General features: G+C 48.2%; 2 protein-coding genes across 2 annotated transcripts; one reads left to right on the top strand and one right to left on the bottom strand.

The window, feature by feature from the left end:
- Nucleotides 1-249: 249 nt before the first annotated feature.
- On the top strand, nt 250-14,134 carry TCTE1 (t-complex-associated-testis-expressed 1). Its single transcript, XM_026051229.1, has 6 exons — nt 250-309; nt 4,891-5,134; nt 6,939-7,513; nt 8,872-9,321; nt 11,293-11,502; nt 14,091-14,134. Exons 2-5 carry the CDS (start codon nt 4,954-4,956, stop codon nt 11,467-11,469), a joined length of 1,383 nt encoding a protein of 460 aa, XP_025907014.1. The 5' UTR covers nt 250-309; nt 4,891-4,953; the 3' UTR covers nt 11,470-11,502; nt 14,091-14,134.
- Nucleotides 14,135-14,451: 317 nt separating this feature from the next.
- TMEM151B (transmembrane protein 151B) lies at nt 14,452-26,185 on the bottom strand (the record flags this gene model as incomplete). Its single annotated transcript, XM_026051180.1, has 2 exons — nt 14,452-18,275; nt 23,926-26,185. A coding segment is annotated over one exon (1,458 nt), but the record flags the coding sequence as incomplete, so codon positions are not given.
- Nucleotides 26,186-26,214: the final 29 nt, after the last annotated feature.

The following is a 26,214-nucleotide window of genomic DNA, read 5'->3' as shown; positions in this document are numbered from 1 at the left end:
GCTGTCTTTTGGGGTGTTTCTCTCTTATTTTATGACARGAACAGCTAAAATAATAGGGCTTGCTGGTCAGAATTAGCCAAGCAGTGGTATAAATGAGGAGCGCGTAGCTGGGATGCTCACAATGAGGGGAGATCTCAGTAGGGAGCATGGAAATTAGATCTGTTGTCACTTGTTTGCCAAAATGGACTTCAGGCCTCTAACTAACTTTATTTTTTTCTTCTTTCTCTGTGGTTGTCACCTTGGGAAGCAGAGCCTGCTTGTGCTGCGGTGCAAAACACCCCTCACCTTGGGGACCCTGTGACCCGCAGGGTAAGGAGCTGCTCTGGGAGGGCTTCAACGGGGGGCAGGCAGGAACAGGCTAAAAGCAGAGCCCTATGATTTTGGATCTGAGCTCTGCTCGTAGTGTTTTTGTAGGCTCCCAGCGTCCTCCAGCTGCTCTCCATAGCCTTGCGTTTCCTTAGCTAACGCTCCCTTATTCCATTCACAGTTCACACAGAGTTGGAGAGGACAAAATGGAGAAAAACATTGTTCTTCATAATTTTTATTAATAAATAGAGTAATCTAGTGATTTTTTTTTTCCTTCGCTCTGTGGGATTCCATAGAGGAGAACAAATATTATTGCTGGGGGAGATAGTATAAAGTCCCTGTTATCAGGCATTTCAGAGATGCCAGATAGTGCCTTTGACCGAGTTTTTGGATGCAGCCAGATGTGCTCCTTACCTCTCAGCAGATCCTTCTTTCCTGGGTCTCCAAGGGCTGGCATGGCAGAGCAGCAAAGGCTATAATGTGCAATGGTCAGTTCCTCAATTGTTTTCATGCTTCAGAAAGGTCCTTTCTGAACTGGACCCTTACCGGGACAGCATGTCTGATATGTTGACAGTTATCTAGGACCAGATTGTTGGCCGTTGACACATGTCATATTACAGTGACTAACTGTATTCCCTAAGAGTTGCCTAATCTAGTTCTGCCTGATCACCACTTACAGACAATTTGCAGTATATTTGAAACTAAATAGATCCCTCTTTTGACATGTTTTTTTTTTTTTTTTTGCCTTTACTGAAGGCCCATTCCAGAGCGTTAGGCGCTTTAGGAGTCTGCAGTATGCATATTTAATGCATACTTATTATTGGCCTCTCTATAAAAGCAAAAGGGTCGTGGGTCACTGCTGGAGGTATGGGGATTAGTTGTGCTAGCTGGTGCTCAGGATCCTTTGCTGATGTCTCACCTAGCCCATGCAGAGGATGGCAAATAGCTGCAGTTCAGAAAACTTTTCCAGAATGCTATCCAGAATGATGTGAGAACTTCCTCAGTTCCTGGGTTAACCAAGGTTCAGTGCAAATGCAATCTCTGCTAAGGCGTAACCATACTTAAGGAGAATTTCCCCTTACATTTACAAGCTCTCCAGTTAGTAGGGCCTTTACAATGATTCAGCTCTTTGGGTCAATATATTTTAGTAGGAGTCATCAGCCAAATGTCACCAGTTTCCACATGACTTTTCTCAGTGGTCCTTTCTAGGCTGTGGTGTTGATCAAAAAGAAAACAAATTCTTTTTTTGTTGTTGTTCTTGTTTGAGCAGATGTCCTATTTCTAGATCAAAACAGATAGATGACTAAAGGAATGGAATTCTAAAACATTTCCTTCTCTGAGGGAAAGGAAGTGTGACTTTTTAGAAATCTGAGTATAATTTACCTTTCAGGCTAATCCATGCATTAAATGATATAAACTGGGAATTTACTACATGCCCTCACTTGTTATATATCATTTCATAAATCCTTTGTAATGTAGATGATTTAAGTGTAGCGTGGGTGGATAGGAGCGTGTGTTAATGCTGTTGACTTGGCTTATTGATAGTCAGTGAATTACAACACTTCTCTAGTGTTTAAATACATGCTCAACAAATCCAGCCATGGGAATTGGCTTAGGATATTAACTCTCCCTTTATGAGACGCATAAGGTCACAACAGAGGGGATGCAACAGTGAAAGCAAACCTTCCCTTCTCAGATTACATGGGGACACTCAGACCCACAGATGCTCACAGAAAAATAAGGTGCTGAAAGCAAGCAGTGTCGTGTGGTTACCAGGCTGAAGGTGGTGTGAATTGATTCAGTGTGATCAATGACTCAGTGCCAGACTCAACCCTCCCGAACACCTCAGTCGTGGGGTTGATTTAGACACCTTGTGGGCTAGTTATCACAAACTAACAGCCTTCCTCTTGCTAGATTCATGTTCACGCTGAATACTGAGTAGGAATGGCAGAGCTACAGGAGTTGGCTTGGTACAGAGCTCAGATAGAGATGAAAGTCCTCAGCAGCTGGGCTCCAAACACCCAGAGCTCTGTTCTGCAACCTCACATTTGGAACCAGTCTACATTGAGACTGGTTCCAATCACACCAGGCAACCAACACTAAACTTCATGCGACATACAGAGGGGTTGCACTGATTTCTATAGCTAGGTTTATGTTCTGCCTGAGAACAGTTGGGTGTCCTGCTTGGTCTGCAAGAGACCATTTGGCAGTCTTGTATGCACCAGGGGTTACTTTCTAAAAATTGATCTACCATCAGTATACTGGCAATCAGATTATTTGCTGGAACACAACCATGAAATAATCCTACGCCATCAATGTCGCATTAGCTTTTCCTAACAGCTGGTCTTTAAAGATTGCTCCCAGAAGGTCAGAAAAGTCATCAGAAGCTCCAATCAGCTGTGACTGGCCCGGGGGACACAGTGACACAGATGYTTTTTGAATAGGATGAAGGACTGAGCAAGGAGAAAACAGGTTTTTTTCCAGGCCCCTCTCCTGTTTTGTTGCCACCCCACTGCCATGTGGTTGTGCTTTCCCTTTCCACTAGAGACCACCAGTGTTAAGAGTTGGGTTTTCAGCTGGGTCACTGTGTTCTTTTTCGCCTCAGTGGTAGCTTGCCATCACAGCACCTTCCTCTGGGGAAAGAAAGCTCTTCCAACAAAGGTTTCTCATTTCCCATTTTGGAACAATCACATGGAACATTATCCATTCCTTCTCCTTCAGATCAAGCACTTTTTTTCCTATGGCCTTTGCCTTTGTCATGCTTTCACCAATGCCTGGAAGAAAGCAGCAGCTTCCTGCTTTGTGATGAAGGAATCCTTACCACTACCATCTCCTTATCCCTGTTTCCTGATTCTCATTTGGAAAATGTTATTAAACTGCTGAAAATGCATTCAAAGAAGCCTTTACTAACACACTTGCTGCAGGATGATATGAATCATTTTGCTTTGCTCTTCAAGTTCCTGGCATTTCACATATCTTTTGCACATTTTTTTGTAGACCCTTTCATCAGATGCCGTTTGGAGGAGGAAGGAGCAAAGGAAGGAAAGCTAGCAAAGCTTACTACAAAGCTTTCAGAAAAGAGGGGCTTGTGCTGATTGCACAAACTGGACTTCAGAGAAAAGGAAGCAACTTCGTGCAGGGGAAGGAAATCAGGCATTTGATRTGGGGAGCTCCATCTGGCTCCTGCTCTCTGTAAAGGAGCTGTTTGTGATCAAAGCACTGTTCATTTGAGGGAAGTTGTGGCACAAGATACTACATGGCAGTCAGCTTCTATGTRGGATGTTGTCACAGGATCTCTTAACTCTGTTATGGTGCAGGGCCCCTGCTACCCCAAGGCATCCCCTTGCTCTTCTAGGAAGCTGCCCTTGCCTTTGACACCACCAGCCGTCGTTCTGCCTGGTGCTGTTTTCACATGCCCCTAGAATCTAACTGTCCCTCTCCATTTCAATCAGCTCCCTTGAAATTCAGCTCCTCACAGTGACCTTCCTGTTTCTATGGGCCTCTTTCCTCAGCCACTGAACTGCAGTCATGTTATCTGCAGTAAGTCTAAGTCCCCCAAAAAGTTAGCATACGTGTGGGGCTCCTGAGCAATGGCAATTGAACACAGGACTCATAAGACAAAAGAAAARCCTTCTCGTTCCTAGTGTCTCCTTTGACTCTTCCAGACTGATGGAGTTGATGAGGGAACCATTAGGATTTTCAGACAATAATCATACATGTGTGATAATGAAGGCCAAGAGTGCTGGTGTTGAAGTTGGGGTAGGAAATAACTAATCGGGAGATTTGATTTGGAAAATTTTGCAGAGCTAATAAGACTTGGGCATCCTGCCTGGGTCTTTTAGGTTTTCAAGGCTATATTCAATGTGGGTCTGAAGAAATCTGGCCCACCTTATCTGTTAATGGATGTTTGGAAGGAGTTCAGCTGGTAAGTAATTGATAAAGGCAGAAAAAAAATATATATAGCATGCATCTGTTTTTAAAGAGTCATAAGAGTATGATCAAACGGGAACTGTCTGGGCCATTATCCCATTTCTGACAGTGGCCAGATGCAGGTAGATATGGTGCTTCCCTCCAGCACTCTCCCCATCCCCAGCCATTTTCAACTCATATTGAGCCAGATGTGGTTTTATTGTGTGTGTGTTTAGCCATTTTCAAGTGGTTTATCATCTATGAACTTATTCAGTCTCTAATGAAACTCCACAATTTTTCAACATCCTGTGGCAAGAAACTATGTAGTATTAGCTACAGGTGGTGTGAAGAACCATCTCTTTTCTGCGTTTTGAACCCAGGTACTGCCAGCCTCACTTAAGGCCTCTGCTTCTTTTATTAGAAGAAATCTGCTTAATAGAGGAAGCAAGCAGTTCCTGTCCATCCTCTTCAATGGCACTTTGAATTAACACCATATTATTATCTGTTTATTACATGTGATACCTAAATAAGGCTAAATAACAGATGTGGTGCTGTAGTGCTTCCAGATCAAGAAGAGGAAGCAAAGTGCAGGCTGAAAGGGCATTACAAAAGAGCAATGTGAGCAAAGTATTGTTATGTCTGGCCTTTTACTAAAATTAACATTTTCTGTTCCAGGCAGCCCAGCTGGAAARCGTGGTGATGACTTCTGATCTCAAGGAGAAGTAGAAACAGAGCAGGATGCAGGAGCCAGTGCCTGGTGATGTGAGCACAGTCCTTCCCTCATTCCCATCCCAGGCCAGCCTTGCTGATGATTCGCACCGTGTACAACGCGTCATTGCTGAGGATCCGGAGTGGTCCCTCGTCGTTGTCCCACAGCTCACTGAGCTCTGCCTCCAGCACATCATTCACAATTTTGAAAGTAAGGAGTGCCTCTCCCCTAGGACATACAGGGAGACAGCTCTGTCTTGGGGACCAGAGGGTCATCAGAGCAGGCAGATGAATCTGAAAGGCACAGAGGGTGGTACCCAGCCCTGCCAGAGAAACAGATGGAGAAAARCATCCCCTCTATCAGCTAGTTAAGCAAAGTGTTCAGTTGCTAAGCATGTACTGGCACACTCCAGAGACGGTTTAGTCCTCTGGGCTGTTATCCAGCATGTGACTCTACCCTAACCTTGTCCTACCATTTCCTCTTCCTTCCATGGTCTGCTGAACTCACYGTCTCAGTTGTGACCAGGACTGTGAAGCTGCCATTTCCTTGTCTTGATTCATACATTAATGGATGTATGAATGGCACTCAAGGATTGAGTCCCTTGTTGTGCTGAGTGAGACACAGCAATACCATAGCAATGCTCCCTGCTCTAAGAAGCTCCCATTTCAGAATTCCTACTGCACTCACAGTTTCAGGCCTTCTTCATAGCTTTTGGTGGTGATATGACAAGTCGTGTCCCCAGGTAGAGAAGGTGCTTTTGAGGTAGGTAGACTGATGAAATACAGCAAAACATAGAAACAGTAAATGGGAGTGGGAAAGACAGACCATTCCTGTGTATTTGACTGACTTGGTGGAGTTGTAGCAAAGGCCAAAGGTAGGGTCTGTCCACCAACATCCAACGTGTGCAGCTGCATCTTGCCCACTGCTGTTGCCTGAGTGAAGCAGACTGAAGTTAGTTCAGTTATGCCAATGTATGATCCATTTCTGCTTGCATTATCAGTCTTTAAAGAGAAGATCACTGCAGTGACAGCTGTAGGACACTGGAAAACAGACTCCTGGAAGAACTTATGGTATAACTCCGGGTGTCCTTAGGAAGGAAATTCCTTAGAGAGAAAAAATATATATTTTTTTTTATGTATATAGATATATATATATAAAAGACCCACTTTTTCTCTAAGAATCTSATTTCCCATGCTCTGTGATTCAGCACATACATGTATTTTTCACCAAGTATTCACAGTGTGTACACACGTAGCTTTTCTCTGGCTATGTCTCTTAGAACAGAGAATTTCCACCAGAGGGAAGTCAGCTAACACTCAGGTCAAGGTTTTAGGGAAGGGACTGAAGAGAGAAARCACCTTTATTTAAACAGGGTGGCTAGGATAAATTGTGCCTTAGTGAGTAGGAATCAAGAATCATTTGAGGGTTAGACAGACATCTGAGTTAAGATGAAAAGACAAGAAGACTTGTATGAAAAGTGTACAGACAGTTCACTTCTCAAATATCATCCTTTAGTATGGTTGGAATCCGAAGGGAGAAAGTTCAGCAAATGACAAGACAAATTCTGCCATCACTGTAARTCTAGAATAGCTATGTTACGGGCATCAGTCTTCCTCTGAATATAAACAGAATTAAAACTAAATCTGTTCAAAGCTACATGCAAATTGCCAGCTGTATTGACTTGTAAGTCAATAGCCTCAGTCAGGACCTTATTTGTGATACCCAGTTTTGGTGGTTACAAAGATGGGAGTTATGTTTCTGGTGCTGTTTTCAAATATAATGAGAGTAAATTCAATTATGCATATAACGTATAGTGAAAGATAGAAATCCTACACCAAAATATGTCATTTTCTGCCAGCTTAGTTACATTCACCAGCTAATGGCAATTGAGAAGGGAGCCACTATCAATAGAGGGAAGGGCATGGACACACAGCCGAAGGTCTGGACAGAACCCTGGCCTACAGGAGCCATGGGCCTACAGCTCAGACCAACCTCTCCTCTCTATCCCCTCCAGAAAACCCCATTATAGACCRTCTTCTGCCTGAACACCAGAGGAAGGTGCTGGATAAACTCTCCACTGGACTTCCACTCTCTGTGACTGCCAACCTAATACACGATGAGGACTACTGGAAGAGGTGCTGCACTCAGCGCTGGAAAGTCTGCGACATCTCCAACTATGGAAACAGCTGGAAGCGGATGTTCTTCGAACGTCATCTGGAGAATATCCTAAAATGTTTCATACCTAATGTTACAGACCCCAACCAGGTCCTAGAGCTCATACCGCTCTGCAAGGAGTATGTGTGGAAATTGGAGATTGATCAACTCCTGCCACCACTGAAGCTGGATCAAAAGGAGGAGGAGGAGGAAGAGGATTTTGATGATTCAGGGAGTGATTTGGAGCTCAGTGAAGTTTCCATGCATCATTATGACCTGGGCGTCCTCATTACTGCTCTCCCTCATCTTGAAGAGCTTGATCTTACTTATGGTGTGAAGGACTGTGGTATGAACTTTGAGTGGAACCTCTTTAACTTCACCTACCAGGACTGTTCCAACCTGGCTGTTGCCTTGAAGAAGTGCCACAACTTGAAAGTAATGTATCCCAAACTGAACCTTTATTCYTCATTTAGATCTTCAAATTTCTTGGGGAAAGAAACCAGGGGACCACTTTTAATTGCTGGACACTTCTAATTTTGCAGGCCTAGTGAGCCATTTGTAAGCATCTGGGTCAAATTCATTCTCTGCCTCTCTGGGACAAGTCTGCATTACTTAGCAGAGGGCAAGGTCATCCAAGTGAGAACCTTCTGTACTGTTGCAGTCAGATCCGTAGCTCCTACAGTCCCTAGAGCTGCACCAGCCTCTATTGAGCTGAGTGAAATGTTAGGGCATAAAGATTCATTCCCCTTTACATGCCCTGTTTTGTAGCAGAGCAGCACCTTTCTCTTTGATAGTTCCAGTGTGCCAGAGTGAAGTTGGCCTAGTGCTAAGTATCTTGTCTGGTGTGTTTTTGTTAGAATAGGTTGTTTGAGGGTCAGTAAGCAAAACATTTTCTCCTTCAAAAACATGTTCCCTGTAGCCAGAGAGAAAACAGCTGCTTTAACTTCCAGCATAGTTCTGAGAGGGAGAAAAAGAAAATCACAGAGATAGCTTTTCATTGGGACAGTTTTTGGAGGCTTATGCTCAGGTAATACATATCAGAACACCCTAAAGGGGCCAAGACCCCCTAGATGGACATGGGAGAAACAGTCACATTTTCCCTACAGTGACGAGGGTTATTTTTGGGGGGGCACCAATATAATCTTATGTTCTGTRACAACTGCAGCACAGAAATTCTGCCCCACCAAATGTCCATGGACGTTACTGTCCAGAAAGCTCAGGACTGGTCTGCAGGCTTCCCCCCAAATATTGTCAGGCTTTGGGAAAACACCCTTCCACTTGGCTTCCAGAAAATAAGCAATTTTTCATGTAACTATTGAGATGCCTTGGCCAGGCAGAGCATTGCACTTAATAAGGGGCACTGCAAGTTATTGCCAGGGGACGTGAAGATGGCCCATGCTAGCTTGGACAGCAAGTATTTGACTGCAGTGTGGGGCAAGTTCTGCCGTTAGAATGAGTTCTGCTGTTGCTTTCTGCAGAAGTTTGGGCAGCTTTATCTCATTTAATTTAGCAACCTGTRTCCAAGATCCAATGAGATCAGAAGACAGGTGCAGGCAAGGAGATGAGCCATTTCACCCTAGAATAGGAATGGGATGTGAGTGGCATGACTTGCTTTCTGGAAGAGCCTGCCCTAACAGCTATTTTATTTAGTCTACATGACAGTGTCTGAARCAAAGCAAGATGAATTCTGCCTCTCGTGAGCAGTTGCCTTGGGCTTAGCTCACTTGAGGTCTTCTGAGAAGTTTATTCCAAAGCACAGGTCACTTTAGTGTCCCTGTCTTTTATCCCAACAGATTTTCAAGCTGACACGCAGTCAAGTGGATGATGACAAGGCCAGGCTGCTCATCCAGAACTTGCTGGATCACCCCTCTTTGATGGAGCTGAACTTGTCCCACAACCTCATCGGGGACAAGGGGGCACGTGCTGTGGGCAAGTTGATCAACCACAGCAAATTAGAAATCCTCGATCTGTGTAACAACCAGATCCGTCACCTGGGGGCTCAGGCTCTTGCTCAAGCCCTGGCCACTAACTCCACCCTGACCTCCCTGAATCTGCGTCTCAACTGCGTGGAGGATGAAGGTGGGCAGGCAATCGGCCGTGCCCTGCTGACCAACACCACTCTGAAGTCTATCCATCTTGGGAGCAATGAGCTGTCAGAGCCAACTGCTACGCTTTTCTCCCAAGTCCTTGCTCAGAACAGCACACTGACCAGTATCAATTTCTCATGCAACCACATAGGGCTGGTAAGAGAAATCCTTTCATTCCACAGCTCGTGTGTCTGAGCGATTGTGTTGCAAAGCACTTCACTCTGTCTCAAAGCCACAGAGCCAAAGGCATCCCTTGCTTTTCCCTCTTGCTGTGATAACAACAGTTACAAGTAATGAAGAGACTATAGCAGCAGATGTCAGGAAGCAGAGAAACATCTTTTTTTTTTTCCTGTATGCACACACACATTTATCTCACCTATTATGTCTAGCTCTTGTCTAGGAATCTGGTTTCCAGGCTTTGAGCTTCTGAGCAGACKTATTTCTCCATGGGAAACGGAAATCTAGGAAACTGGGAAAATTAGAGCCACTTTATACACATGGAGAGTTGAAAATAGCATGATATGCTATATAGGTGGCATGATATTAGGGCCTAGGATGTGCTGTGTCGCCTGTCACGGGTATGTTTCACCCTTTCCAGAAACTCTCCTGGCCATCAAACACTCAAAACAGATTATTAGAAAATTGTATAGCCTATTGAGCTGCTGTAACTCACCCTACAGTTCTGGGCTGGTATGGTAGTTGAACAACAACACATCTGGATGATTCTATGTGGCTCCTAAATGATGGGCTCACATTTTCATATGGAGGAGCATCCACAGATCCTGCCACATCCCTAAGAGCTACAGCAGGCAACACCTCTACAAAACAGACCACTTTTCTTCAGCAGAATAAAAAGATCTTTAGAAATCTGAAACCAGACAGCCAAATACAATTATGTTGGATTTTAAACTTTCTGTGCTGTCTCAATTTTCTGTCACAATAAAGTGGTAGCAAGACCAGCTGTCCCTGCTGGCAGGAATATTGGCTCAATGTATTTGTGAAGGTTTTAAAAGGATTTGATGTCAGAAAACCTTTTGTGAGTTTTGGTTTTTATGATCCTGGATACAGAAAAACATTTGAGCGCAATGATACAAGGGGCAAAGCCTGGAAAGGACAGAAGGATTTTTGCTTAGAAAATAATAATCTCTCTGCTTAGTACCTTCCATACAGTGAGCTCTCCTGGTGCCCAGCTGTGAAGCTCCAGAGCACCCCAACAAGTGGACTAGTGTTATCATCTTTGCTTTATATGCAGAGTGATCCTGCAGATGTCAATACAGCTCAGGGGCTGAGACTACTGCATTCCAAGCTAGAGTTGTGTCAAATTCTGGCCACTGTACTCTTAAAAGTAYCATGGCCTTTTTAGCAAAGGTTTAGCAAGTAGAGTGCTGGGGAAAGTGGACTGCCTGAATGTAAGAGATTGGATCAGCACATGTATCCAGGATCTGAAAGAGAATAGCTGTAGGAAAAAAAAAAAACAAAAGTCATACAGTTCTATCTGTAAAGATGATTTTTCAGATGAGGGAAGGAAAAGCACCAACCGTTCCTAAAGCTGTTATGTATGTACCATTTTCCATTGGAATTTGAACTTACTATGCAGACTAGGCTTTACTTGACTGAAAGTGCCCCCAAAAAAGCCGATTCTCCCAGGGAGATGGTGTCTGTGCAGGAGACCATGAGCACAGGAACCACATTCTGTTCTCCCCACAGACCTCATCTTCCACAGTGATGAGGAAGAGTGTACAAATCATGCTGCCATTTACCCCAGCCAGCTGTGTGCTGAGGAGGGGGGCACAGGTTAGAGAGCCTTTTAAAACTCCTTTCAGGTTATTTATTATCTCTGCCTGTGCTATGAACTGGCCTGAGCTTGAGGACTGCTGACATGATACCCAGAGGGAGTCCTAACACCTGTCTTATCAGGGTGGGCTGCGTAAGGTTACACTGCTCTGCACTTCTCTTGCAAGCAATGTTTCAGGCTTGGGTGGGGGCCTTAGTCACTTTTAGTGCTGTCTGACGGGCTCGTTTCTCTGCAGCTCTACCACCAACAGCAGGGAAGTTCCTCTGGGCATGAGAGTCAGACCACACTACACCACTCTTTGACCTCCTCCTTTTTTCTCTCACCCCTTGCAGGATGGTGGCAAGCAGCTGCTTGAAGGGCTCATGGATAACAATATTTTGACTGAGTTTGACCTCCGCCTGGCTGAGGTGGGCCAGGAGAGTGAGTATCTCATCAACCAAATTCTGTGGGCCAACCAGGAAAGAGCTCGGCTGAAAGCTCTGCAGAACCCATCAGTCAAACCCGTCTGAAGAAAAACCTCCAGACATCAATGGGCTTTTCAGGTACCAGTAGTCCACTATGTAAGATCTGACATGAAATACCTTTCCTCTCTGAGTGCYGTGGCAAAGAGGGCTCCCTGCTGCATGTGAGCAGGAGGGAAGCATACGAGACATTTAATGCCTGTMATCCAGACCAGATCAGCAACAGGCCACAGAGCAGGGCCTCTACAGGCCCTTCAGGCATTTCCCCATCTCCCCACCCATCTCCTACATTCTGCTCTCCCACAGACTTCAAATCATCCCRTGTTACCTTCATGCCAGAAATTCCAGCTCTCCGCTAGAGCTGCAAGAAGAGGTGGTCTGTCAGAAAAACCTTGTACAGCCACTGGTGSTGGTGGTGGCTCTAGCTGGCCCTGGTTTGTTTGCAGGAAGGTCTTCAGCCTCTGAAATGTCACCAACACAGTGACTGGCAGCAGGAGCAAAGGCCTTCACCCGCTCAGTCTCCTGTGTTTCCAGACCACCTGCTTTGTCCGAGGCTTTGATGTAGGATGGGATTTTTCATCCTTAATTTACTGCTAAACAGCATCCATTTGATAGCAGAGCAAATGCTACATTGCTGYCAGTCTCTGTGTGTGAACAGTAATGTTTTAATGCCTTTTGGGAAGGCAGCCTTTACTTATTTTTTTTCCTGTGTGTTTTTGAGAAGCACTCAACTTGTGACAGCTACCACAGCCTTTYTTTGCCAGATCCCCATCATCCTAGCCTGTGGCTCAATTTGAGAAGAGCATTAGATCTAATGAGGCTGTAGTGGCTTCACAGAAGTAATTTGCCTCTTAAGTTCTCTCTCCCACTGTGTTGAACATTAAATCCCCTCTCCTGTGGTTTGTTACATACTCCTGTTGGAATCGAAGGGTAGGATTATGAAAGGGAATGAGTTTGGGCGACTGGATGTTGTTACACCTATGAAACACCTAAGGTGAATAGCACTCCTAAATGGTCTCGTTCAGATTTAATCCTCAGGGCAGGCAGCTATTTCAGGCTTTTTCCTGGAGGAGGAAGTCAGATGCATAGAGAGTAGGAGGAGGTTTGTAGCTGCTCAGAAGCTTTTTCTTGTAATTCATCCAGCTGAGGTTTTAGCTCTGTTCTTATAGCAAAACCTGTTGAGCTTGTGATATGAGTGGTGAAATGTAAAGAAGACCATTCAACAAATAGTATTTCTCTTCAGTATCCTTTCTTGCTTTGTGTGCTGTCAGGCCTTTGAACACTGCCAGTCCTGTTGCAAACAGATGAATTCCTTAAAATTCCTTAAAAATGCTCAGGAATACTCTTTCCACCCAAACCTGTCAAACAGAAAAATCTGTATTTCGCAGAACTCTGAATGAAAGGGATCCCTCCTGGGATCCTGCAGGACTGCTGGATCACAGATCTCCCAGACAGAAGCAAAGCCTGGATACCTTGCTGTAAATGGAGCTACTTCCTTGGGGTTGGAGGGAGACAGAGGGGTCAGTACAAGCAGCAGCACAGGCTGTCACTTACCTTTCCCTTCCAGTCACCAGAGGAGGTTAGGAAAGGCCACCTACCATCAGGTAGATTGCCTTGGGCCTTTGATCACCCCAATCAGAAGAGGTTGGCAGGAAATTAAGCAAAGTTTAAGACTGACCCTTCTAGGCCTCCAGTCACTGCCTGCCCTCTGAGCAAGGCAGGGGCTTCAGGTGTCTCCCAACTCTGGCCTGCACCGGTGCCCACAGACCCACTGCTGAAAGCCACGTCAGTGAATTATCTGAAACTTTTATTACACCGATTTGGTTTACAATCTTTGTACTTTGATATTTCCAACAAAAAAGGCAACATTGTGATATACCTTTTGTACATATATAGAGAGACAGACAGAGCTAGATCATATTGACATAGTTGAAAAGTAAAAACTGTTCCCAGTGCTCACAAAAGAATTTGTTAGCCATGTACCCGCTTGTGCCTTGCTCTGCCTGATGGATACAGACATCTGTGGCTCTGCTGCCTGCAGACCCTGGGCCAACAGGGCCTTTACTGCCTGATGTCATGGCCTTATAGATCAGAGAAGATAGAGTGCAAGGCTGTCACCGGCAGCAGTGGCCACACCAGGGGTGGCGACACAGACCACCCCCCAGCTTGTGCAGATCAGTTTTAGCTCCCTTCCCAATTATTCATGGATGCTCCAGGGGCTAGTTCTGCAAGAAAATATAACCAGTGGCAGCAGCTRTGAAGCCCTCCCACCCTGGCATCTCCAACTACTTGTTTCCCATCCTCGAGACCGAGGTATTGAATAGATTAATTTATTTGCATTTACAAAATATTTCTACTGATTGACACACCTGAATGAGATGAGAGCTTGTGTTTAGAAATGGCAGAAAAGACCCAGACCAGATTCAGGCTGAAGAAGGGAAAGCTCCAGGAGCGAGGGTGGGATTTGGGTTGAAGGGGACGCCCTTGTCCTGGGAAGCCCTGCATGTAGCTCTGCGTGCAGGGTTGTGTCCGAACGGGCAGCCGTGCAGGCAGAGCTGCTGCTGGAAGGACAGTGGTGACATGACAGCAGAGCCAGTGAAGAACCGGGCTGGAAAGGCAAAGGCTGTGAATACGTGTCACTGGAAAAACTCTACGGAATTGCTTTCCAGGATACTCACAGCGCCCCTGACTGCAAAAGGCCAAGACTGTTCACAAAGCACCAATGCTTTCTAACCACCATCCAAACACGGTTCCAGGCCATCATGTGCATGAACTCCTGCCCAGGTAGCTGTCTGGAGAACCCTTTGCCTTCCCTCCCACAAACCTCCCAGCCTGTCAAAGAGCAAAAGGAAACCCAAGCTTGATCTGCGTGGCCAGACTCTCACCCAAACACAAGAGATCAGCAGAGTGAATTATCAACCGGCCTGCAAGAGTTCAGATTGTCTCAAATGCTGTACCAGTTGGTAAAAAATAAAGCCTGTTCTCAGACAACTGACAGAAACAGCAGATTCATTCAAAGAACAATCCCATTTCTGTCAGGTCACTTGTCACGTTCGGCCCAGTTGCATAGGTGAGGGATTGACCTGCAGTGTGGTCACTGCTGGATAATGCATCTGGAGGGTACGTGCTGCAGTGTGGTGCTGAGGCAGGGTGAGGTGACACCCTAGCTCTTCAAATCTGGATACAAAATTCAGATCTAGGGATCACTGAATCATTACTCACCCTTTGCTCCATCAGACTGAACTGTCCCTGCCCATCGGGTACGTGCCGGCCTTCAGCACGACCAGCACAACTGGCCACCAACAGCAGAGGAGGAGGACGGTGGCACGGCGCCCTGCCCCCACACAGCCTAATAGGGCCTGCAGTGTCTCCTGACAGGGTGAGGGTGAAGCCTCCGCYCAGGCAGCCTTGGAGCATCTCCAGGTCTCTCCTAGAGAGGGGAACTCCAAATTCGGTGGTAAGCTGCGTGCTTGTGCAACTGCATGGCAAGCACAACCAGCCTGATGCGCACAAGGTGCAGACCACAGCCTGTACCTCCAGTGGCTGACAGAGCTCTGCTGATGGCTCCTGGCCCACCACTTTACCCCGCTAACACCAAAAATGCTGGTGCTCTACACACAACACCCTCCCTCCAAATGTCGCCACCAGTGAGGCCTCTCCTGGCCTGGGCACTGCTCTGCTGACAGAGGTCCCAGGTGCCAGCCTGTGCTTTCTGCTAGCCTGACCCTCTCCTGGGTTTTTCCGTTGGTCACAGTGAAGAGAGATGAAGCCAGGGCTCATGTGGCTGGAAAGATGGGAAGCAGCACAGAGCCAACCCCTGCATCAGCTTTCCTAGGCAGAGAGGGCAGCTAAGAAATGCAGCAGTTCCTCCCTACAGGCTGTGCCTGAAATAGCCAACACTGTCAGATCCCCATCCCCAGCCTTGATGGATTAGTCTCTCCGAGGCACCAGGCAATTTATTCATTAGTGACATTTACACCTTGTGGCTGCAGCATCCATTGTGGTTTGGCGACACGTGCTCGAGCTGTCAGTGCTGAGCTGGGAGGCAACACTGCTGCTCTGAGGATGAAGGGAGGCTCGGCCTAGGCACCTGAGCTTGCAGTGCCTCCTGCCTGACTCCTTAGCCAGAGCATGTTCACAGACTGCCTTTCTGTTTGTTTTTCTCTAAGTTCCCTCTGTCTCTTCCCTCAAATCACTGGTGCCCTAGCACACTGRCTCCTGCGCAGCCTTGTCTCACATCTCCCACAAAAGGCATCCCATCCATAAACCCTACAACAGGTGCTAACACACAGAGCCTCCCCTCCTAGATGGTGCTGAGCATTCGCACTGTTCTGCCCTCCTAAGTCAGCTCCTGCTGGAGCTGGATCTTGCTGAGCCCACAGCAATGCTTCCCCATGGGCTCCCTCAGCAGAGCCCATGACAGCGAACCCCCTGCTTCGATGGGCCGCTTTCATCGTGACACCATTCCCTGGCCCCACACAACTACAAGAGCCCACTTGCGCCTCTTCGTCCAGGAGAACACCAGGGAATTGGAGATAAGGAACGGCAAAATGTCACGGGCTTCTGCTTTCTGGCTTCAGTCCGTTGAACTCTGCAAAGCTCGGAAGGGCCTGTCTACAAGGGCTGAAGAAAGTGCTGTCAAGCTCCCCAAGGAAGCCTAAGGTGATGCAAAAGCACCATGCCAGAGGGCAGGGGCTACTCTGTTCTCCCTGGAGGCAAGCACAAGGCACGTGAACACACAAGCAGGGTTTGGAGGCAGGGTACAGCCAGCCTCGCAGCTCACCCTGAGGTCTGGCCACAAACGCAGCCCTYGGAATTCCACATTCACTGGTATTTCATGGCTGGCCCGCAGCACCTCACAAGCAGGGGACTGGAACGGCACAAACTCACAGCCTAGGAGGTTGTGCAGGGAAAGGGATGCTCTGGATAGCTCCAAAGAATGTCATTTTTCAAGTCAAATTTGGGGAAGGTGAGAATAGCTGGAGAGCGCTGGCCAGGGAGCAGATCCAACAGCTCTCCCACTTCAGCCAGCTGAGCAGAGGATTAGCTTGCTCTCAAACGGTGCTTGCTRCTTGCTTTTATCCCTGCTCTCTGCCATTCACAGCAGCAAATGTGATGCTTCACACTGTCTTCTCACAAACCAAACCAAAAAAAAGAAAACAGGTCAGGAGCTTCCTTTCAAGAGCAAGGAGGAGGAACGCTCTGTCACCTTGCAAATCACCTGCTACAAGCATAGATGGGCTCACGAAACCAGCCAGCCTGCAGCTGTGCACAGGAGCAGGCAGGAGCACCCCAAGGCACACGTCCTCCTCTGGGTACCAAGGGCGGCCTTGCTGCCCCCAGGTGAACGATTTAAACTGCACCCRCTGCTCCCTGCCAGCAGACACCACTGCGAAACCACACCCCACCATCTGATTCCTCCTTCAGCCCTTCTTCTGCACCACCACTGCACACTTCTAATAGAGCTGGCAGAAAGCGGGTTTTTAAATGCACAACTTCATCACCAAACATGAAACTTTTGGAGCAAGAAGAGCTGAGAAATGCTCAATGCTGAGGATTTCTCAGCATTGTCTAGGTCCTTCAGTCTCATCAGATACCATTCTTCTCTCTTCCCTTCACCTCACCTCTTGGGGACAGGCACTCTTGGCAAGGCAGGGGCAACACACACGAACAACCCCCTCCCAAACTCCTCATCGTGCTGAACAGGAGGGGATGTTTGCTTTCAACTGATACTCTGCGTCTGCTTCTGGAGCCTCATACAGAATCATGCTTGGGTTTTTCAAACCTTTTCACCATTGCTGGTTCATGGGCTGCCATCCAAAGCCAGCATTCCTGTCAGCTAAGAGTGCTAATGGGCATGGAGACTGATACAAAATACAAAGGGGACATGGGGACTGATACAAAATACTAAGTCATCTCAACACATTCCAGCTAGGCTGTTTCTTTCAATAATGTGAGTAGCTAGGATTGCAGAAGCCGCTTGCACTGATGGAGAGTGAAAGAACCTTGTGTGACTCAAGCTACTTGGCTCTACTAAGTCTGCTAAGTTATATCACAGTAGTGATCCACCCATCCCCAAGTTCTAAGGACTTGGAATTGTTCAGGACAAGCATCCATTTCCCACAAGCCTTATTTCCCTCAATGTCCAAAATCTACAAAAACAAACAAGTGAACAAGAAGTCCCAGCAGACACAATCTTCATTGTAAGGAGGGGAGGAGTAAAACTCAACTAGCTTTCCAGCAGCAGCTATGYTTATTCTCAGTGCTGGATGGACACACTGCACATCATTGACATGGGCTCCTGCAAACTCAACAGTTTCTGGAAGTGTTGCATAGGTGGATGATGTACCTGTCAGTAGAGCCTRGCTACGAGTTGCTGGCAGAGGAGCTTGCTGAACAACATGAAGAGAATGTCCATGAAGCCATGGACAGCCAAGGGAAGTCCATGAAGCCATGGATCTTGAAAATTCAGTTTTGTTCTTGGGTCCTCTTTTCCTCTGTGTGTGGAAAGGCTTTACTCCTGGGAGAAAACGCTTCTCTCCCAGTCCAGCAGAGGTGAATTTGCTTGGTAGCTTGCTTTCGAGGGAGTTGATGAGGTCACATCCATGGGCATAATGTTCCCCTTCGTGGAGTTGCTGTGGTGGAGGCAGCAGAGCAGAACAACTCAACCCACTGCTCAAAGATTCAGCAGATATTCAACATTCATTCATGTTGGCCAAATCCCAACATGAACCCCATGCATCCAAGCAGCACTACAATGGATCAATTTGTCTGTATTCAAGGGCAGATCATTCTGATGAGATGCTGGGCCATGCTCACAGCGGTGTAGTTCCACTGGCTTCAGTAAAATTACACTAGGAATGAACATAGCCCATTAATTTCTACTTGAAATGTGACCAAACTCATCTCCCATTTACCAAAATGCCCTTGGGGGAAACAGTGTTGGGTAAGCTCAGTCCTAGGTCCCTGCTAGGCCTCCAAGTTCTAGGAAACTGCTCTAGGTCCCCAAGCATATCTCTCTCAGGGGAGATTCTAGGTCTGCATGCACTGCAGGAGACAGCGTTACCAAACACAGCTAACATTTAAAGCATGTCCTATTTATGAGATCATATGGATCCATCATATGCATACAGACCCATATTCATATTCATGCAGACCTTATCCTCACCACGGAATATAAATGAAAGATAATTAGAAGGACATACCATAAACTGACACAACTGTTTAGGAGCACAGTCTCTGTGTGGTATAGGGGTATTCACACACATACCCTACAGCTACTGCAGCAGAGCAGGAGCACAGTTCAGCAAGGCTTTACCCAGCTGTAAGCAAGGCAGCATCTTGGTGATACTCAGACAGTAGTTACTGAAGTCACTATTGGAAAGGCTAGGGGGGAACTTCCAAGGTATTAATCTCACAGGTAATGTTTAACTGACATCAGATACCACATAACCTTCTTAAACTTACACTTACTAAACGTCAGAGGTATTAAAGAGCTTCACAGCCTCTTGAGCATAAGTAAGAAAAGACTGCATAGGAACAGCAGGGATGCACTGGTTCTCTGCATTTCAAAGGGCAAGGAAAGGTGAGGGGATATTTCTTTGATGGCAGACAAACAGCAGCTTCCCCATCACTCATCCTGAGTATTTGCCTTGATTCTGGAAGACTAATTAACTGAGGTTTCTTCTCCCTGTCCTACCACATGCCCCTACAGTTATTCAGCCTGCAAGCCTGCTCTGAAATCCCCCTCTGGAGTTTGTGAGACATTTAGGGTGAATTAAAAAGTAACACCAGGCCACTCGGTTTCACTGCCTGCTTCTGCACTAGCAAAGCACTTGGCACTATCTGGGAAGCTTTCAGTGCGTGTTGAAAGATGGATAAATTGGAGGTGACGTACATTTGAGTGAGCACCAACTAATTCAGAGCCCCTCACAGACTCACATTCTCTCTCCATCAGGAAGTCAGAGAGCTTGTAACTATCTGGCAAGTATATTGGTAACAAGAGGAAAGCACAAGTTGCCCAAGTTTATTGTCTACCCTTACTCCAGTGGGGAATAGCTCTCTTCTAGGGTTATATTAGTGGTCTGAAGCACCAAGAAGAGGAGCTGGCAGCATTCCCATTTCACTTGTCCTGATATGTGAGGAWAGTCTCTGACAAGGGCAATGCCACTGCTGACTCAGCCCATGGAGTGTTGCAAGGAGTGAGTGATGAATGGGAAAAACAAAGTCCTTTGGATGTGGAGATCTTTGASTTATTGCCTCCTCACACTGACAAGCACCCAGATTTCACCCTCCCAGACTATGTTGCAGGCTGCTTTCCTTGCACAAGTGGCAGCAGCTAAACATCCTTTAGTCACTTGGAAGACATCCTCTATACAAGAAAAGAGGACACTGCTATCTGTTTGCCATGACAGACCAGGTCACTGCTTGCATCTTTGTCCCTCTATCACTCAGGCCAGGATAACAATAGGAGGGATATGTTCTCTACTCAGAAAGAACTTCTGCACCATCAAGTAAGCCAAGGTGTGTCCAGTAAGATMGGGGAAAAGATCTTGCTGGGATTGCTCAAGGGCGGGATGTTGAATCCAGGCTCACTTGCTTGTGTTGGTGAGGCCATGGGGAAAAGGAGCAGGGCCAATTACACTCCTTAGCCAATGGAGGAGAAGCAACGTGATCAAGATACAGCAGGGAGAATTCAGGTTACGTACAAAGGACCAGGCTACCATGAGAGGAGAAGACCGAGTCACCAAATGAGCTGCCAAAGGAATCATCCTCAGCAACAAAGGGAAGGCACAGAGCAGACAGGAGTCTGCGGGAAGAGCAGACATCTGACTGTGCAGCCCAGCCTGGTGCTGTGCAGGGGATGGAGCAATGTGCTGGGGGAGATGGGGCCATGTCACCAGCAGGAGGCTGCACCCCACAGTTCCCAGCTTTGGGAAGCTGTGCCCACAGCCTGAGCTCCAAGGAAAATCAGTGTCCAGCATGCTAGGGTCCCTTGCCAACACTTACTAGGAAGCCTACACATGCACACCCGTTCTGCCAGCTGCTCCCCATGCTGGCAGTGGGAAGGGAGAGCCCAAGTGTCACTCATAAATTTCCTTGTCTGGCTGGACCAGCTGCCCTCCCATTGCAAGCAGGAGGCAGGAGAGAAAGCACAGCCCCTGCTTCAGTTTGTGCTTCCAGCACTTCTCTGCCAAGCCATAAGGCAGCCCCTGTCCCTCCTGCCCAGCTCTGCTCCCCTCCATGCCCAAGTGCCTTCTTCCCTCCTGAGCAAGGCAGCCTCCGGCCTGGAGAGAGCAAAGCAGGCTACGGAGCTACTCCGAATACACACTGCTTGCAAAGCAGCTGCCTGATTCCTTCCCAACTCAAAAAGGTGGAGGGATGTCAAGAGGGAAGGATACAGCCCTGCTCATCCCCCTCCTACAGCTCTGGAGCAAAATAGATTCCTCCAGGGACACAGGCACTTGTCCTCTTTCCTAGGGAGCCCGGGCAGCTTGCTCCTCTCTGTGCATGCGGGCTGCACTCAAATGCCTGTAAAAATCAGAGCTCGCTAGGCCTAAAGCCACGACGGGGCTGTGGTGGGAGCCAGACAGCCCTGAGCACTGTCCTGTTAGCCCACATCAAAGCCACCACTTTGTGATGTGCCAGTGCTGTCTCCTCTGTTCTTAGCCCTCTTCCCTCAGCCCTGAGGGGCAGCTTTTTGAGAATGGGGTGAGAATTGTCCTTTGGCTTTAGGCAGGGCCAGCCTCAGAACAATGGGCAAGTACCTGGGGACACAGAAATAGGCTGCTCTGAGAGCTGGATAGGAGGAGAGCTTCCCCTCACCTTACAGGCACTGCCAAACAGACCTGGGGTCATGTTTTTTTGTCATCTTGGCTGGCTGGTATTTGGAAACCYGGAGGGCAGCTCCACCAGGGTTTCCTCCACCCCCCATCCACTGTGGGGTAGGAGGGCTGAGAATATGAGGAATGTATCTCCAAGAAATGCTGGAATGCAGCAGGGAGCACCGTCAAGAGAGATCCTATTTCTCGTCACAGTGCTGTGCACGACGCCTGGGACCTGGCTGCTTGACTTTGTGCTTGGGGCAGCTGTTCAGCAGCAGGAAGAGGCTGCATGAATCCCAATGGCCTGGATGCTGCTATGCCTCAAATACACTTCCTTCTATCCTTCTACCTGGACAGACAGRCCGTCTCCAGAATAAATTTTATGGGTGAAAATGGGGCCAGAGGAACTGAATTGAGGCCACCTTATGAAGCAATCCGAAACAAAAAAAAAAAAAAAWGGCCAAGGTTCCTGAGAGCAGAAGTCTGCTGCAAGTAGGTGCTAAAGGATGGGGTGCATAAACCCTATTAATCCGTCCCTGTTCTGAGGGCTTTGTTTGCCCTACGGTGCTAAAAGACCTGCCAAAACTGGCCATCTGTCCAAAGCACCCTGGAGGCGAGGGATAGAAAGACAAGGCACCGGAGCCTAATTTAAGCAATGTGTGAGCGACTTCAAAGAGCATATGATGGGAAGGACAAGCGGAACACATTCCCTGCTAATGGCCCGCCGCAACTCCACTGACTGAACGTCTCCTCATTCACCATGACATACAAGCATGTTTCATCCCCTGAGAGAGTCACGAGGAAGCTCAGCAGCATCGGCCTTGGCTTATGTGAGGCCCTTGGAGAGATGAGAATAAGGGCACAGCAAGCCAAATGTAATCACTAAGCAAAAAATTCTAGTGCAGCCAACAGAGCTGTATCCTCTTTTACCCGGTTTGAATTTGTGCCAATAGCAATGAGTACGAAAAGGAGAGAATGATGTGTCCACACAGGGCATCTTATGCTTCCCTGTTCTCAAAAGGGCCCTCTTGTTTAAGCCAACATATAGGTCTGGTAGTGAGCAAGGACATAATCATAACAAAACAGAGTTTTGAAGGGACTTTCAGTTCAAATCACCATTCTTCAGAGGTCAGCATTTGAGAGCCAGGAGGACACACTGACCTGAACAGGCAAGAAAACACTGACCAGGACATGCCAGGGCATGAAGAGCAGGAGAACAAACCTCTCCGGGGGCAAAGCCACACAGAGCCTTACAATTCCTAGACTTGCCAGCAAGGCAGGGCTGTTTTATCCTGCAAAACAGAGATATGATGCTTGTTACAGAAGGACCCTGAAATGGGTCCAATTCTTAAACCAGTCCACTAGAGAAGCTTTCAGAAAAGGGCTGATGTGATGGAACATGACATTTGCACCCTCCACAAGACCAGGTAAGTAAAGCATTACAGCAGCWTGACCACAGAAACAGACCTTTTATTTAAAATGCTGGCAAGAGGAAGCCTGTCTAGACTAAATACAGTGTCTCACCATTTAGTGTTGTACCTTGCCTTTCTGAGATGTATTTGGAAAAAGACACCAAGCTTGAACGACCAGGTGTTAATGGACTTGCTCTTTCAACCCAAGAATTATTGCTCTCAGTAGTGTTTTGGCCCTGGGGATGAGGTGGTGAGGCTGAGGAACAGTGCTGTCCAGAAAAATCACTGGCTGAGTTGGCACCCACACCCCCAAAGAGCTGACTGAAAGAGAGACAGGTTTTCTGAGAACAGGGACACAAGAGATCTGGGCGTATGTTGATGGAAAAGGAAAAGCTGGGTGTCTGTACGCTGCAGACACAGGGGCAAATTCAGTAGCATGAATCCTTAGTGTGACCAAGATTCCTTCTAGCTGGTTGAGAGTGGTAGCACGGACTCAGAGCAGGCCAACTTGCCTGTACAAGAGCAAGGCAGACAACGCTGGGGCTAGCAGGCTATTAGGAGGAGAATTTGACTCACTCATGACCTGACACCTGTCTGGAAAATGCTCTGCAGTGCAAACTGCTTTTAAGCAGATTCCCTTCTAATGTATCCCCAGCGTCATTTTGCAGAGCATCCTCCGGGGCAGATGCTTCATCGTCTCCTGTCTGCAAGTTTTGTGCCCATGRCAGAGCCTTGGAAAGCAGGGATGATTTTGATCCTTATTCCACCAGCCTGGGCATCATGCACCACATGCTTTAAAATGTCTTTGCTTATCTTCCTCCCCGCCCCTCAGAGCTCCCTGCCAAAGCCAGGCTGCCAAAACTCTGAAGATCAAAGTCTGCAGCCAGGAACCAACCTGATTTCATGCAAAATTTAATTTACAAACATGCACCAATCTGCTGGTCTCTTTTCAATAGCTGAACTACAGCTGAACCTACCAGAGCCTTCCTTGATGCTTGTCTGAACCGATTAGGACTCAACTCGAGGGTAGGAAGGGACTTCAGCCAATTCACACACACTATTTTGCCATGACACCTGTCCAGTGTCATCCCTTCCTCCCTTTCCCAGTTCTCCAGGGGCCTCCTGTTTTCTCTTTCAGCTGAGCCCTCCTCCAGCAAGCAGAGCTRCGATGCTTGCTGCAGGTCTCCTCAACTCCACCTAGGTTGGCCGCATCCATCCCTTCCCCACTGCTGCCTGCCTGCTGAAATCCCAAACAGAAAGTCCTTTACCTAGGGGACGCTGCTTCTCAGAGCTGGCGTGCCGACGCTTCCTAAGGAGCCACGACTGGGGTCCTCTGGAGGTGGTGTCATTCCCAGCTGTAAGAGCAGTATAACAGTCGGAGCATGGTCTAAAAAAAATAAAATGGGGAGGGAAGGGCATGGTGGAGGGGAGGGGAAGTGCTGGGTTCGTGGCTTTCGGACTTTTCTCTAACCTGCCAGTCAGCTCCGCGTGCCTGGATGTCCCAGACTTTTGGGCATGAGCAGTTAAGCACTGCTGCCAAAGGGAACGGGCTCTTGGGCCCGTTCCCTCCGTCCTGCACGGGGCCTCACTGCAGCGTGGCAGCAGCGGGGGCTGCAGGGACAGCAGGGCCCTTTCTGGTGGCGGCCGTTTCCTCGGAGCACAAGCTAGCATGGAGACAGAGCTGGGGGGCCAAGCACTCCCTTCCCTGCATCGGGTCTGACTTTTCATTCCCCACCTTGAATTTGATGCCATGACCTATGGTTCCTGGAGGGGTTTTTGATTGTTTTTCTTGTTTAGTTGGGGTTTTTGTTTGTTTGTTTGGTTGGTTTTTTTTGCACGTGGTGGATGATCTGGAGTTCTGTGCCCTGCCATGGGCAGCACTGTCACTCATCCCTCCATGACGTCAGAGCCACTGTGGGGGCAACTTTAGCTGACAKCCAGAGTGAGAGGCTGGATCCCCTCCACCCAGCCTCATCCTGCTAGGCCATTTCCTTGCCCCGCACTCTTCTCCCCACATCCACGCTGGCCCAGGCCGGGCAACCCCCAACGAGATCTCACTGCCCTCTGTTCTCACAGTGAGGTCTCCACACAGGATCCATTGCGATGGAGGTGACGGTGGTCATGGTTCAGGCAGCCTTCGTTGCGGTGCACGATGAGGATGGGGAAGTAGAGAGCGTCCTGGTACGGAGGAGGATCCTCCTCCTCCACAGTGACCTGGCTGGAGAGGCGGGTCTGCTCCGTGGGGCAGCTCTGCTCGTTCAGGCTCCCGCTCCGGCTCTGCCAGAGGCAGCTGCGCCGGGAGCCGTACAGGCGGCCCAGCGAGAAGCGGCTGCTGCTGAAGGGGATCCTGGGGCTGCCGTTGCAGATGCTCAGGGCACTGCGCGAGAAGATGGAAGAGCTGCTTATAGTCCTGTGGCACCGCTCGCAGTTCTGGCGATAGCCCCCGTAGCGGCAGGCCGAGTAACTCGTGCAGCCTGAGAGCCCCACCAGGTCCATCAGGACGGCTTCCGAGTAGCTGGGCACCAGCTGCTGGTTGGATCGGATGTGCCACTCCAGCTCAGTGCTGTCCACCGTGTTCACACGGGGCATCCTCCGGCAGAAGGAGCGCTCCTCGGCTGGCGTCACCGCCACGTAGTCAAACCCAAAGAGTTTCTCCACGTGGTAGTGGACATAAGAGGTGCGATACTCATTTAGCACCCGCAGAGGCCAGGATAGGGTCAGCAGGGCAGCCACCCAAAAGACATAGTGGGATACATACCAAGGCAGGTTGTCTGGGTCAGAAAAGGCCACCATATATTCCTTGAAGTCCACGTTTTTCAGGTGCATCCCTTCCCTGGCCTCCATGTAGTCATCCAGGCCCTCATTCTCCGTGAAGAAGCGGGCCCTCTGGGTCAAGTAGGAGTTCTCTGATTCCACATTTGCAAAACTGAAACACTTGGTGAAGCGGAGTCGTGTGGCTGGGTAGCTCTCTAAGTCAATGAGGTCCTTGGAGATGTCCTTAACTCCACAGTTGGAATAGTCAAACTCGGCCTCTGCCACGTGGGTGTTGACCCGCTCATGATACACTTGGGTTGTGGTGTAGGCATCCCCATTGCGGTAGCGGGTAACCTGCCGGGTCCTCCGGACGTAGTGGTAGCTGATGGCTTTCCACCAGATGCAGGGGGTTGCCTGCTGCATCCGCTGGACGCGCTCGTGCACACTCTCCACATCGACCTTGTATTGCAGCTCGTTGCGGGTGTAGCAGTGCCAGCACTCCACCAGGTACACCACATAGAGCATCACCAGGAAGGCCAAGGGGATGTAGACATAGCCGTTGGAGCACGGGCTGTCATGGTACATCATGGACTTGCCCTTGTAGGCGCTGTCAAAAGTCAGACGGGTCACCTTGGTGACATGGCACCAGGTCATGGCTCCCATGCAGCCGTACATGAGCAGGGACAGCAGAAGGCATTTCCAGTGGGACTCTCGGCACAGCGACTTGCTGAGGGATTGCTTCACTGGACGTTGCTGCTCCAGAGAACCCGGGAGAAGGAGAGAGAAAGCAAAAGAAGTCAGTC

Source organism: Nothoprocta perdicaria, unplaced genomic scaffold (genome assembly GCF_003342845.1).
Source record: "Nothoprocta perdicaria isolate Ctin4 unplaced genomic scaffold, notPer1 scaffold_73, whole genome shotgun sequence".
NCBI lineage: Eukaryota > Metazoa > Chordata > Aves > Tinamiformes > Tinamidae > Nothoprocta > Nothoprocta perdicaria.
This window is presented reverse-complemented; position numbering and strand designations above follow the sequence as displayed.